This window comes from Cajanus cajan, chromosome 5 (assembly GCF_000230855.2).
Source record: "Cajanus cajan strain Asha chromosome 5, NIPB_CcT2T_4, whole genome shotgun sequence".
In the NCBI taxonomy this organism is placed as follows: Eukaryota; Viridiplantae; Streptophyta; class Magnoliopsida; order Fabales; family Fabaceae; genus Cajanus; species Cajanus cajan.
The window spans coordinates 48,930,538-48,946,036 of record NC_138521.1 but is presented as its reverse complement, the minus strand read 5'-3'; the positions used below and the strand labels follow the sequence as shown (position 1 = coordinate 48,946,036).

Sequence of the window (15,499 nt, the reverse complement as noted above, 5' to 3'; positions counted from 1 at the left end):
GTTTCTAGGATTATGACCTGGTTAAATCTTATGTGTCAAAGATCCAAGAGATGGAAGGTGAATTGCAGCGTTTGGAAAATTCAAATGCGAAATCTAGACATTTTGTTGACTGGGTTGATTCGGATGATAGTGGATTCCAGTCAAAGAATGCTTTATTTGCATGTGATAATGAGTACTCTTCTGATTGTGATGCCAAAGTGGACATAATAGGTAGAATTTTGGCAGTTGTTTTGATGAATTATTGTAAGATGTATCCTTGATTTGATTGTTAACCCTTGTGGCTGATGTTAATAATATTATTTCTGACAATTTTGTTATAGTCGAGACAATTTAAATATAAATAGTTATTTTTTTATTGAAATATAAATTAAATAGTGAAAATTCTTAATCTCTCTTAATATGAAAACTCATACTTAATGAGCTATAATCAAATTCTCCTCAATTATATTAATTTGTCTGAAAGATTTTCCTTTATGTATTTAGTTTAAGCTTTTGAAATAATTAGTTTATGGAGCTTTAATAATTTAGTGGTTAGGACTTTAATCTTGAACAACTTTAATAATTTATTTGACATTTTGTTGTCTATATTATGGGTTTTTATTGATAGTTTGTATTCCCATTAATTTCTTTTTTTTTTCTTATAAAAAAGTTAATATTATTCGATAGAATTTGGATTATGTTATGAGTATCTCCTTATTTTTTTGTATATAGGTTAAATGTAATTTAGATTAAAAAAATAAAATATATTGTGAAATAAAAAAAAACATCATTCAAATTGAGGAGGTCAAAAACCCCCGCTAAACAAAACGCCGCAGAATGGAAAAGGTAGCGGAGGTTGGTAAAAATCTCCGTATAATGCTAGTGGCGAACGTAACTGCGGCATTTTTATAAAACGCCATTACTTATTTTGAGGGAGGCGAAAACCGCCGCAATATGAAAAAAAAAAACGCCGCAAAATGACGAATTTCTTGTAGAATGTTACTGTCATTTCAAGAAAATATTATTTTTCTAGACCACTTTTTATAATACTATTTTTATTTTTTTATCTCTTCACATCAATGATTAACCATTTTATTATACAATTCTCTTTTATCTTTTCTTTCTTTGTTTTACAAACAATTATGCTAATACATATAGTACGAATACAACTTCTCATTTTAGATTGCTTATGACTTCTAAATAGAATAGTTGTTGAGATCAGTGTTTCACATAATTTAGGATTGTTATGGTAATATTAAAATCATATAATGAATAAAGCTACAAACAAAGCTCTAGAGCCAATAGTGAACAGATTAGTATGATTTTGACTGGTAAAAGCTATCTTTAATCCCACAAAAATGCTAATCATAATTCACCATGCTTCTATAAATATAACTTATAAACAAAGCTTTCTTTTTTTCATTTTCAGAAATAGTTCACTAAAAGTGCATCAATATCAATATTTCTGGTACCAAAAACTCAAATTAGTCTACCTCAAATTGTCATAATTAAGAATCATTTCTTATAATGCCAAGTGGCTTAATTTCATTTTCATTTGTTTCTTCAGTTTTACAAGCAGATCACTAAAATTTCATCAATATCTCTCAGACCAACTACCTCAAAAATTGATCCACTACATTTCAATTTGTCAATTATTCAGCTAAAGAAGAAAATTAGCATTTGTCTAGGACAAAGCCATCTAATCAAGCAGGGCCAGCTAGGTAAGATATAATACTCAACAGTGTATTGCAGGATCATAATTCAGAAATTACACATAATTAATGAAGTAGAAAAAAAATTGTTTGGGTTGTAGTTGCCCTCCATCCATATAAGAAATTTCACCAGTGCAAGTTAATTATAAGATTGAGGGATATATCATATATGCTTTAAATGAATTCTATGTTCAATTCAAATTACTTGCAACATACCCCAATAGACCTTGCCTCCTCATTGACATAAGACCCATCTTTTTTCTTGTGAGTTGCAATGTATAGTTCACCTCAACCCACAACACGTCCAAGCTCTTGTTCCTAATAGAAATGACAATGTAACTCCAAATGAACAATATAAATAATTCTTTATTAAAGCTCAATAACTGAAGAAAAATATTTACCATCTCATGTTGTTTCGTAGACAACAATTTTGCACCATCGGTACGTGGAATCGTTTGCTTTCTTCTTACTTCAGTATTTTTTTTGCACAATTCTTATGAAAAAACAATATTTATTAAAACGTCAAGCTGAAAAAATAATTAATGATCATAAATATTTGTTAAAACTACCTGATAATTTGGCCTTAGATGATAGTCAACAAATGATGACCATTGATCTTTATGAATACCATCAGGAACTCTAGCAATTAACTGTTCTCTTGACAATGGTCATAAACACGGTTCCACATATTCATCTTTGCATTCCTATACTTGACATGGAAAGTGAACAATAACGCTTAGCAATCAATTCTGAAGCCTGAAAATGAAATAGATTCTTTAAACAAAAAGAAAAACACATGTTAGTATATCATAATTACAAAAAAAAATGACCATAAAATTTTTCTTAAGCATGTACCTTTAAAGTGTTAAAGCAATCATCCTTATATGATTTTGGAACTTTTATCCAACTATCAAAGTTAATGGGAATATTTTTTGAATCAGTCGAAATACGCCCACAAGCTCCTAAAAGAAGTGTCGCTGCTTCTCCATAGGCTCGTTTTTGCCTATCAAATGGCACAACTATACGTTCACCACGTGGCATCTCAAATACTCCTGGTTTTGTCAACTTAGTCTTTTTTGTATTTCCTTGCTCATCTGTCAAAATGTGACATAGCTTATATAAAAGTTTTTGATGGGTACGTAACAAATATAAGAAGTTTTCATAAGAGATATAACTGTTGTATAGTAAAATAGAAAATAATGTTACTTATGACTTGTACAGTCCATACCCTACTTGACTCACGACCTACACGTGGTCGTTGAGTAGGTGCAAGCGGCTCCTCAAGAGGAACCATGGGAGGAATATCTTTTTTTTTTTCTTTTGTCATTGAAAACAATAAAGGAAGATATTTTCCATTTTCATCTGGCCAAAGATCCTCTTTTATTCCCATATCTTGTAGATCTTGACGAGCTTCAAGGTGATCTTTTGATTTTTCATCTTTAATCAATGTATACAACACATTGTCACAAACGTTATTCTCAATATGCATGACATCAAGATTATGACGTAAAAGATTATCCTTCCAATAAGGCAAATTAAAGAATATGCTTTTCTTTTTCCACTGCTTTGGTCTATTTTCTTCACGATTTCGTTTCCCTTTACAATTTAACTCAAGGTCTTTTAAATAATTATCAATTTGCTTCAAAATTTCTGACCCAGATAATAATCTTGGTGCATCCCTTTCTTCAATTGTGCCATCAAAATGATTTTTCATCAATCTAAACTTATGACCCCTCTCCAAAAATCGTCGATGTCCCATAAAACACCATTTATAACTACCTCTTAATCGACGAGAAAAAGTATCAAAATTACAAGTCGAACATGCATACCCAGTATAAGTATTCCACCCAGATAAAGTACAAAGCCCAGGGAAATCACTAATTGTCCACATGAGAGCTACTCGCATAATGAACCTTTCTTTTATAGAAGAATCATAAGTTTCCACACCTTCAACCCATAGCTCATTTAGCTCTTTGATTAAAGGTTGTAGGTACACATCAATCTTATCCCCAGGCATTTTTTTACTTGGGATGATCATAGAAAGAATCAAAGAAGTTTGCTTCATACATTCCCAAGGAGGTCGATTGTATGGAATTAGAATTACCGGCCATATACTATAACGATTTCCCAGGGTTCTATTTGGATTGAAACCATCAGTTGCAAGACCAAGGCGAACATTTCTAGGTTCTAAAGCAAATTCAGGGCGAAATTGATCAAAATACTTCCATGCTTTGCCATCTCTTGGATGTCTCAATAATCCATCTGGGTTACTATTTAAAGCATGCCATCTCATGGACTTTGCTGTTTTGGAACACATAAATAACCTTTGCAACCTTGGTTTTAAGGGAAAGTATCGTAATACCTTTGTTGGTAGTTTCTTTTTACCATTAGTACCTTTTTGTTTCCATCTAGATTTTTTACAATGTTTGCAAGTCTCCAAATTTTTATCTTCCCCCCAATATAACATGCAATTTCTTGGGCAAGCATCTATCTTAGTATAATTGAGACCAAGCTTGTAAATCACCTTCTTAGCCTCATAAAATGAATTAGGAATGTTTGCATATTCAAATGCATCTTTCAATAACTCTAAAATCATTGTCATCGCCTTGTCGGTCACACCACACAAACATTTTATATGATATAGCCTTAATAGAAAAGACAACTTTGAGTACCTTTGACACCCTTGATACAATTGTTGGTTACAATCTTTAAGAAAATCATCAACTTTCTCATTTCCTTCATCAATTGTGGTGTCTACAAACTCAAATGGTCCTTCATACATATCATGTTCCACTTCAGTGTATCTATTGATCCCAAATGCATCATTTATCATATTTAACACTGGATTTTCATTTTCCAACGGCTCGTCTATTACTTCAGTGTCCCTTGATGCCATTGTTTCATATGCTTCACCATGCCATATCCAAACTTTGTCATTTTTTGGAAATTGCTTACAAATCAAGTGGTCAAACACAACATCTCTAGTTTTCCATTTACTAAAATGACATTTAGGACATGGACACCTTATTGCACCATTGACAGATCGATTTTCAAAAGCAAAATCTAAGAATTTATTTAATCCATCTAGATATTCTATTTTATTCCTTGGCATATCAATCCATGATTTATCCATTACTACATCCATCTGACTAGAAGAAAAAAAAAATAGATAAGTAAATTAATTTAAAAAGTGGCATATATAAAAATAAAAACTAGATAAGTAAATTAATTTAAAAAATGGCATATATAAAAATGAAAACTAGATAAATAAATTAATTTAAAAAATGGCATACATAAAAATGAAAACTAGATAAGTAATTTAAAATATATATATAAAAAAGGAATTAGATAAGTAATTTCAAAATAAATCATGGTTATCTGAAGTGAAGCACTTAGGTAATGCATGAGAATCCAAACATGCAGCTGTTACATGGCACCCTTCCAAATTTAACAAAGCAAGCTTTTGTAATCCTATAAAATCAGCTGAAACATCAATGAGATATTTTGGGTGGAGTTTAATAAGATTACTCTGTTCTTTTGATGCATCGTGTTGAATCACTTGCACAAAATTAGCCAAAGGAGTATAATCCAAGGGCAACAATATCAAGCGAATTGACTAGTCACTGCTCAACCAGCTCAAGAATCAATAAATGAACCTTCAATTTTGATCATTTCCTCCCTAGATTTTGATCATAATGGTGATAATCATTACAATAAACATTCATTTGTTCGACCAAAATACAAGGTCTTGGAACACATGATGTGAATTGTTGGTTAGTAGTCTTGTCTAAATAAACCAAATATTATTCTGTTCAAAGTGAGATTGAAACATCTAATATATGACCTTCAACTTGTTTTAATAAAAAACTGCAAGCAATGGCTGTTTTAACGGTAGGCATTAGCACAGCTAGACCTAGGTTCCGTCACCTAACCAATAATTATATATTGAACAAATATTGTTTGAAAGAGCTTATTTATAATTTATTTACTATTTGTTGGATAAACTTTTCCATAAATATATTTAATAGAAAGAAAAAATATTTTTTTAAGTTAAAATTAATTTATACATAAATTTAAAACTGTTTTAGAGAATTTAGTATTAGAGAACTTCATTAGTTTAAACTAATTTTATCAATTGAAAAAAATTATTTCATATTTTCTTTTAAAAATATTTTTGAAAATGTTCAAACAGACGTTTAGACTTTTAACGCAAACACTTGTGTAGACATGCAACAGTTTAAAGACTAGGAACATATTTATCAAGCACATATAAAATTCTATATACACTAAGAATTCATGAAGCAAGTCCTGTTACTTCACCACCTGCCTCTGACAGAGGTTGTACACGCATTGGCGTAGTGAAAAATTTTCACTGTATTATCTCATTGAGGTGGTATGCTCAATGCAGCAGCAATAGTGGGATCTTAGACACTTATACAAAATGAACTATTCTGTCGATCTGAAATGAAACTCAGTTTTCTTCATTCTGTTGATCTTAGACACTTATACATTGAAGATGATCATATATTTCCCAATGCTTTGAAACATCATAATAAAATAATTTTTGAAAATGCCAGATACTCACGTAGTGGGAGGAGTTATAAATGGACTTTGCTCAAAATTGGATACTCCCCTGAAAGCAAAGTGGGAGAAATAAAAGAGTTTTCCATGAAACAAAAAAAAAACATTCCATCATGCTGAAACTTTGAAGCAGGGAAACAAATATGAACTCACTGTACTTTCAAGTTCATATAATTCCCAATCAAATTCACAGAAGACCTGCACAAAGCAATACATAATTTAACATACAAATTTGAAAATCAAATAGTGCACTAATCTGACCATCTTGTTAAGAAAAAATTATTAATAAAGTTTATTTCACAATCATATCATTAAATATATATATAATTAATAATTAATGGGTTAGTTAGTCAGATTAATCCCAAAATACACTAATTTACTATATGCAAATAAGAATTTATGCCTTGACGAGGACCATAGCCATTTATTATCCCTCCCCTAAACTTGTGACAGACAGGGCAGCAAAAACAATTAACCTTATTCCTAGAGTTCCTACTTAATAAAAATCAGTTTTATATATAGATGCTATGTAATGGAACTCTTTCAATACATACTTAAAAAAACTCAATTATCTCTTAATGTTGATTGACACAAATTATAGACTTATCCAATGATTCAACAATTTGTCTTAATTTGTCCACCACACCATACCCTTATCCGCATCACGCATCACGGTAGTTCACTCTCACTTGTCCCTTCTAATCACGCATCACAGTAGTTCACTCACATTACCAAAGTCATTATGTGACCACTAACGCCCCAAACCACGCTAATCCCCAAAACACCCTCCCTCACCGCACCAACACAACCAAACTCAACAAGGACAAACTCATCATTTCAACTCCAAAGGACAGATGCAACAAGAGTGGGCAGTAAGAGGGGAAACAAATAAAAAAGCATAAATTCTATAGAAACAGAGACTAAATCAGCGACACAGGCAGGGCAACATAAAGGTTAAAGAGAAAGGAGAAACACATACCAAATCATATGATCATCAACACCATCGTTCTAAATGCATACAAATTTGAGCCTCCCAACTTCCTCCAAAAATAAGATCAACGCAGTCACATCCCTGAGCATCTATCATCTTAAAAATAGATCGTAATAATAGAAAGCTTTTAGATGCAACAAACAAAGACATAAAACAAATGCAACGCAACCACGACAGTCCCAACACCGGTAATCAATACATGTTTCAATTTAAAGAAACAACCAATGCATGTTTCAACTCATGGATTAAAAAAGAAGTATTACTCTAAACTTGAACCTGTAGCAACCATATAAATCCTAAATCAATTTCCAAGTATATTTCTCATAAACATAAACCATTTTCAAAACCGATTGCCTATACACGCTAACAAAGCCGTAAATCAAGAGTAGCAACAAGAAGTTACAAAAACTCAGGCGCGTTAAATTTTCAATTGCGTATTCCTCAATTGTTTCACATCGCAAAGCAAAGCAAACAAGGTGCAAAGTATGACACCAGCATTGGCAAGATAGAGATTTCAGTTTGCGAAATCAAATTAGGAATAAAAACCTAGGGCAAAATTTGAAGAGGGGCTCGGAGTGAGTGAGGGACGAAAGAGAGATAAGCATAAACTCGAAGAGGGGCTCGGAGTGAGTGAGTGAGTGATGGTTTGTGAGTGAGAGTGAGGAAACGAAGCAGTGAGACACTAAGGCTCCATTTACACGTAATGTTTAAAAACGTGAGATAAGCATAAGTGAGGGAGGAATAACTTAAGTAATTTTATTTAATTTTTCACTTTTTTATTAAAACCGTCTTCATTTACACTAAACCGTGCCTAAGTGGTTGCCACGTGTGACGTGAAACGATAAATTAGGTATTTAAAGATTGTGGCGGTTTTAAATTGCTGAAAATGTCATTCTTTTGTGGCGGTTAAAATAAACGCTAGAAATATAATATTTTGTGGCGGTTTTATGAAACCGCCAGAAAAAAACCCAGTGAATATATATATATATATATATATATATATATATATATATATATATATATATATATATATATATATATATATATATACTTTAATTCAAAATCAATTTATGATTAATTCAATATATAAGAAAAATTAATAAAGTTTTAGTTGATTCTAAATACAATAAATTATATATAGTCTTCAAAATAAAATAAAAAATTCAGTAAGAAATCAACGGTAGTAATTTGTAAAAAGAAAAATACTATTCAAAAGAAGAATTAATGATACTCAAATATTCCTTTGTAAAAATAAATAAAATATAATAGTCTATATAATAAAAACTACAAAAAAAAAAGTATACTTGTCTAAAATATGACATTAGTCATTTTCACATTAAACACTATAAAAAAATATTTTGATATAAAACAATAATACATTGCTAGCAAGTAGCACTACTAGAAAATTGTAAAATAGTGACCGAAATTTATCAGTTATTATTTAGCGACTGATTTAGCAACCAATTATGAATAATTAAAATAACGACCGATTTAGCGACCAAAATAAGTCGTCTCTAGAAAATCAATCGCTATTTCGGTCGCTAAATAAGAAATTTTGATTTTTTTTAGCGACGGAATTAAATTCGGTCTCTATTTCAGTCGTTAAATCAGAAATTTTAATTTTTTTAACAACGAAATTAAATTCGGTCGCTAAATATTAGTTAAAATTAGTGACAAAATTAAATTTGGTCGCTAAATTATAAATTTTGATTTTTTTAGCGACGAAATTAAATTCAATCGCTAAATATTAGTTAAAAGTAGTAACGGAATTGAATTCGATCCCTAATTTTTTTTATATAAAAAAATCTCTTTAGAGGTTTAAGACATTATTCTTACCTTATTCACTCATCACAATTTTATTGCTTTGACAATAATTATTTGTGATGAGGTACTCCTTTATCTGAATCTTAGATACACGGTGGATATTTGGAGAATCATAGCATGAGAACCTAGAGATATACCATAATTTTTAGTCTTGTCTTTTTTCCCTTGCTTTCACTTTCTTTTGTAACACATACATATTTTAATAGAAATTATTTTTCAAGAATTGCTTAAAGGTAATTTGCCTCTGTAACATAAATTGTAGTCAAATTCATTTTGCTATGATGGGTTTGTTTTCAAGTATAATCAAAATGAACAGTGCATGTAATAAATCTACTGCGCACAAACAAATCTTTCATTTTTACATCATTGTTGTTTTCAGCCCCCTGTATCCTAATTTTGACAATTAAGATTAATGTATCCAGCAGTTATATTTCGTAATTCTTAATACCTTATGATGTTCCTTGATTAGTTTTTGCTTATTTTATGTTCTAAGATATGCGTGATTTTGTGTGCCAATTCTTTAGTTTTTCTTCAATCTTACATGCTTGTTAAAAAAAAAAGTATAACAATTAATATAGATAATTTTTTTAAAAAATATATAAATAATCGGGTTTAATAAACTGCAGTTAACATTAAAACTTTAGTATTAATGGGGTTTTACTTTTAATACTGCGAGGAATTACCATGGTTTTAAAACCATGGGTAAGTCACTAAATGTTTTAAAATCACAGATAATTAAGTTATTAAGGATGTCTAGCTAAGTTGAATATGGAGAGTGTGTAATTCCTAAGGAATTTGAAACAGCAGGTAATTCCCAATGATTTGATAATAGCAAGCCAGTCATGAGAAGGGCTACCGAGTTTTAAAACTGTAGGTATAATTTTTAGGAGTTTCAGAAAAAAAAAAAAAAAAAAACTGTCACTATAGCTATAATTCCCTATCAAGGATTAATATAAATTGTCGATAACATCTATGTTTGGACAACTTTAGAACTAAATTATGTAACAAAAATAGAAAAGAAACATGTACCGAAAAAACTTACGAACTAAAAGTCCGACCATAAGTAATGTATTTAGAGCTTTTAATTATTAATACAAGTTTGGGATAACTCAGGAAAGTTTTCTTTATTGAAAATAAAAATTATTTTTTTATATAAAAGCAAATTTATATTAAAACATGCTATTAATAGAAATTTAAATTTCATGTAAGACAAAAAGAAAATCACAAATAAATTCAATTTTTTTGTTTTTCTTTTATACAAGATTTTTTTTTCTTCTGCTAGTATATATATGGCCAATCCATGTCCATATTACCTATTCACTATTCAATAATTAAATGAATACGTGAAAAAGTAGTGTTGGCAAGGCCGGTCTTGGGTTTTTTTTTTAACGTCTCGGGAGAATAAAAAATAAGTCTTCATAAATTATTTGAATATTATTCACTCTAATTTTAAACTCAAATATGTAAACAATAAATAATAAAGCATACATATTTTATATAAAATGATTAAACTTATGATATGTTTGTTTCTACATTTTGTCGATTAGTTTTCTAAAGTTATGTGTAGATTTTATTTTTGTTGAGAGGAGAAAAATCATCTATCAATTTGTTTGTAATTAAAATTTTCTATAATAACTTTTTATATAATTTAATAATTTTTTTTAATTTTTATGTTATACAAATTAAATAATATTTTTCTTAATATATATCTATGTAAGATTCGGGTCCTAGAGAGTTGCTCCTCCAACTTGTGTTGAGGTTGTGATCGACTTTGTTGTAACCGAGATCGCAACGGAATGACGAAAATAAATTAAAAATAATTAAGTCGTCACCAATATTTATTTTAAGAAAATATTAGAGAAAAAAACTTCAAATAAAATGGTCTTTGAAAACTAAATTTTGAGTTTGGGAGGAGTTTATTACACAATGAAGATATTAACACCCTACAACATTTGTCTTGAAACGATAGTCTTTAATTAGTTAAGAAAATTAGTTATAACTTATAAAATATTTATCTCACTTTAAAAACTAAAATTAATTTTGATAGAGATTTAAAATTTTTATTTAATAAATGCGTATGTTTATTTTAATGAAAACTAGAATTATTATTGTTGTAGTTTTTAATAATAAAAAAAAGTTTTTTTTAGCTTGACATGAGGGACGTCCTACTCCTACATCTCTCCATGTATAATAGAAAATCAGAGTTATGAAGTTCATGTAGAAAATAATTATGTGTTGAATTTTTTTAATTAACTTTTCTTTTTCATTTTCTAAAAAAGATTAGGATTTTTGAACTAAACTCGTATATTCTAAAGTATAAAATTGATAGAGATGTATATCAAAGTCAATTCATTATAATATTTAATTTTTAATTATCACTATGGCTATCGATATTATTATTATTATGATATATATTTAAAAAAGATTTTGGTTTAATATTTTTATTTTGGAGAAAAAATTGAAAGATATCAAGTTGTCACATCTTTAATCTCAAAGATTAAGAAGATGTTACATCTAGTTAATCATTTCTCCAACAAAATCTTTGATATAATAACTTCAAAAATTTATATTAAACATCAAAATAATGTTTTTTAATGCTTAATTATATTTTTGAATATAGATAAAACTTTGATAACAAGTTATTACAACTTACACCTTTAAGTCCTAGGATTAAGGGAATGCCACATTCAAATAATCTTATCTTTAAAGGATATAGTTTATAAACATTAATGTTGATAAAAAGATATCATAGTTATTATTATTGTTATATAACTAAACGAATTAAAATTACATGAGAATCCAACACACACATATAAAGAAATAACTCAGTCAAATAAAATCAATTATACTAATATTTTTGTTAAAAAAATGCTATCATAATTATAATCATGAAACATGCATATTAATTCAATAAGATAAAATACCTTAACAAAAAGGAAAAGAAAAAAGAAAAATCTAGATGCTTTAAAAAAATCAATTGTTTGCTAAATGTGCTTAGCACACACATGTTTAGTCCAAAATGGAAAAAAGAAATGAATGGAATTCGACCATATTGCCAATCCGTGAGATAGGAAAGAAAGAAAAGTAAAAGGCGTGGGAAGAGGCGCTGCATTAGGGTTTTGCATGCGGTCTCCCTCTACGGATATCCATGGTTTGGTGATGCGTGGAAGCAGATTGGCACGACAGTGTCGTTGTGGCCAAGGTTGACCTTGAGGAGAGGAAGGAGAAGGTAGTGACAGAAGGGAGAGATGAAGGAAAAAAGAGGGTTGCCATCGAAAATCTCCTCTATCTACAACATGGTTTTAAATTGCAGACGGCAACACGTGTTGCGGCCGCAAGTTGCGGCCTTGTCCGCAACGGCATCGGACCGCAATTGCGATGATACTGAAAATCACACATTTTTTCGCAACGTAACGGTGTTGCGTCCGCAACACATCTGCAATGTACCGCAATACATCCGCAATACGATAAATTGATACTATAATTTTAAAATAAATTAAATTATTCATTAAAATAATAGAATATTTAAAAAAATGTATAAATCCTTAAAAATAAAATATATATTGATAATTATAAATTTTTTATATTTAGTGAAAATAATTAATAATTTCACACCGCAATAGCCGCAATCCGCATCGAAATACCCGCAACCGCAGTAACTGCAACCGCGACTGCAACCGCAATTTAAAACCATGATCTACAATACACGGTGGTCCATCGTGGCCCCGCACAACAAGGATGTGAGGAAAAATATGTAGGTGAGGGTTGTTGCCACCAAAAATGCCTTCAACAATGACACACAACGACATTCACAACGGTTTGATTTGCATAATGGCTTGAAGTAGCCACACATAGCAAGGGTGCGAGGAAGATGTTAAAGGCAAACATCCCTACCTTCAGAAATTGCCTCCAGCAGCAATGCACCATAGAGTTCAAGAGAACTACCCCTTTTTTGTGTTGGTATTGTTCACTCCCTTTGTTTTATCTCATCATCATGTCTTGCCTATTAGGGTTGGATTTTTATTGTTGTTATTAAGGTTTAGGATTCTAATTAGATTTATATGATGATCATTGTACCGGAGAGACCGTATCGGTCACGTGGGCCAACACGTGCCATTTCGTCAGACACCCATGCATAGCCACGTACAAGCATCACCATCAACGTCGGCTCGGCATGAGGCCGAGAACCGACATCAGTCTGGTTAATGCAAATATGGACCATCATCACTCATCGATTCGGCTCGGTCAGGTACCGTTCCGACATAGAACATACCGGAAGTATACAGGCTGCCGTATACGGACTAGACGGCTCGGTCATTTGCCGTTCCGACTAGTATTGATTAGCCGGCTCGGCCTCTTGCCGAAGGGTTAAGCAAGTCATAACAAGTAATCACAATCAAGAAAGGTAAGTACATGATTAAAGCCTAAACGACCAATTAGTACCGTATTACCTAATTTGGTAAATATCTGAGAGGGCCCATCACGCTCAGGCCCATGTCAGATGCTATAAATAGGTCACACGTAACAAGGTATGTCACTGTTCATTAATTATCCTAGAATATCGTGCTTATCCTGACTTGAGCGTTGGAGTGCCTTTTGCAGGTGCCTCCCCCCTCTGAAGAATCCGTTTGAAGTATCCGTTCGGCCCTTCTTACCAAGAAGACTACGAGTGTATCCTTAAGCAGGTACATTTTGGCGCCCACCGTGGGGCCGAACCGATAGCATTGCAGAAGCACTGAAAGTTTACGAGTAAAAGAATCATGGTAAAGACAAGGAATACTGATTTCGAAGGGCAACAGTCTGAAGACGAGCATCAGTCCGGGGCCGAGACGGTTGAGGAGACAAACTTGACCGATATGGTGCGCCAGATGAAGGAAGAAATGATCGCCATGAAACAACAGTGAGAGAGAGATGCTGCCGAAATGGCTGCATTGAGAGAAGAGAATGCTGCGCTGAAAAATCAATACCGGGATCCCACATGGAAACCATCTGAGACAACTCACACACAGGGGTCGTTCCACTCGCAGGGCCCTCACTCTTCTCTTCCCCGCACCTCCGTCGCCGCTCCAGCTGCGCATGCTTCGGTCGGTCGACCGATCCAACCTTTGCCGGCCGGAGCACATCGGCATCCTTTTACCCCGAACATCATGCAGATGGCACTCCTTGACCATTGGAAGTCTTTGCCCTTAGACAAGTATGATGGCACTACCGATCCAGACGAACACGTGGATGTGTTCTTGACTCAAGTTACTCTAAGCACAAACGATGATGCTGCTCTATGCCGAATCTTCCCAACATCCTTAAAGGGACGAGCACTGAGTTGGTTTACTCGGCTTCCGGCCAACTCTATCGATTCGTTCAGTACGTTGGCTTCCCAGTTCACAATTCAATTTGCTACCAGTCGGCCTCACCAATTGACCTCGTTGGCACTAATCAGCATTCGTCAGGAGAAGAAGGAATCTCTTCGGACATTCATGAGCCGATTCAACAAAGCGGCGCTCGAAATTCGAGACTTAAACCCTGCTGTAGCTCTACACCACCTTACCACTGCCTTAAAGCCAGGGCCATTTGCCAACAGCATTTGTAAGAAACCCCCTACAGACATGGATGATTTGCGTCGGCGAGCCGACAAGTATATATGCAGATGGAGGAATTGGCCGAGTTCCGGAACCAAGCTCGAGTAGAAGTGTCAACAAAACCTGACAAGCTGGTCGAGCCGAGTTTTCGGAGTCGACCGAAAGAGTTGGTTCCCCGCGAGAAGCCTCCTCGGGGACCAAGGTACTCACAATACACACCCCTCAATACTAGCCGGTCAGCAGTATTAGAACAAGCACTGGCCTCGGATATACTGGTCATCCCAAAACGAGCATCAACCCCTCCCCGGGCCGATACAACCAAGTCATGCAGATATCATCGCAACCGTGGGCATTCAACTGACGATTGTTTGGCTCTGAAGGATAAGATTGAAGACTTAGTCAAGCAGGGACAGCTGCAAGGTTTCGTTGAGCGTCCAAATCGATCGAGATACGAAGACCGGCCACGGAGACGCGACCAACTCCAACAAAGGACAGAAACACGTTCTCGTAGAGAACGTAGTCGGTCTAGAGATAGAAGAGAGGATGAGCCTTCGGCACAGCCTCGGCGAGTCATCAATACCATTGCCGGGGGATTCGCTGGAGGTGGCTCGTCTTCATCTGCACAAAAAAGACACCTGCGAGCTGTCCGGCATGTTCATGCCGTCGAATCCGCTCGTCGCCGCCTTCCCACTATAACTTTCACAGAAGCTGATTTTAAAGGCATCGATCCTGTAACGACCCGCCATGGTCTCTACACTTACTGGAATCGCACTACTACTAGTGAACTAAGGAAAATATTAAATTGGATAACTCATACATACAGGTATAGATAAGAA

The 15,499-nt window shown here is 33.0% G+C and overlaps 1 protein-coding gene across 1 annotated transcript; it reads right to left on the bottom strand.

Moving 5' to 3' along the window:
• Positions 1-2,381: 2,381 nt before the first annotated feature.
• LOC114917077 (uncharacterized) lies at positions 2,382-4,824 on the bottom strand. The gene is made up of 3 exons (XM_083074494.1): positions 2,898-4,824; positions 2,547-2,785; positions 2,382-2,447 (listed from the first exon to the last, which is right to left on the bottom strand). Exons 1-3 carry the CDS (start codon positions 4,822-4,824, stop codon positions 2,382-2,384), a joined length of 2,232 nt encoding a protein of 743 aa, XP_082930620.1.
• Positions 4,825-15,499: the final 10,675 nt, after the last annotated feature.

Excerpts from the sequence above, each read along its gene's own strand:
- LOC114917077 (XM_083074494.1), bottom strand. The coding sequence starts at position 4,824 with ATGGATAAATCATGGATTGATATGCCAAGGAATAAAATAGAATATCTA. Across the intron at positions 2,786-2,897 it reads ATGGACTGTACAAGTCATAA|ATGAGCAAGGAAATACAAAA; the intron begins GTAACATTATTT and ends ACATTTTGACAG. Across the intron at positions 2,448-2,546 it reads ATTGCTTTAACACTTTAAAG|GCTTCAGAATTGATTGCTAA; the intron begins GTACATGCTTAA and ends TTTCATTTTCAG.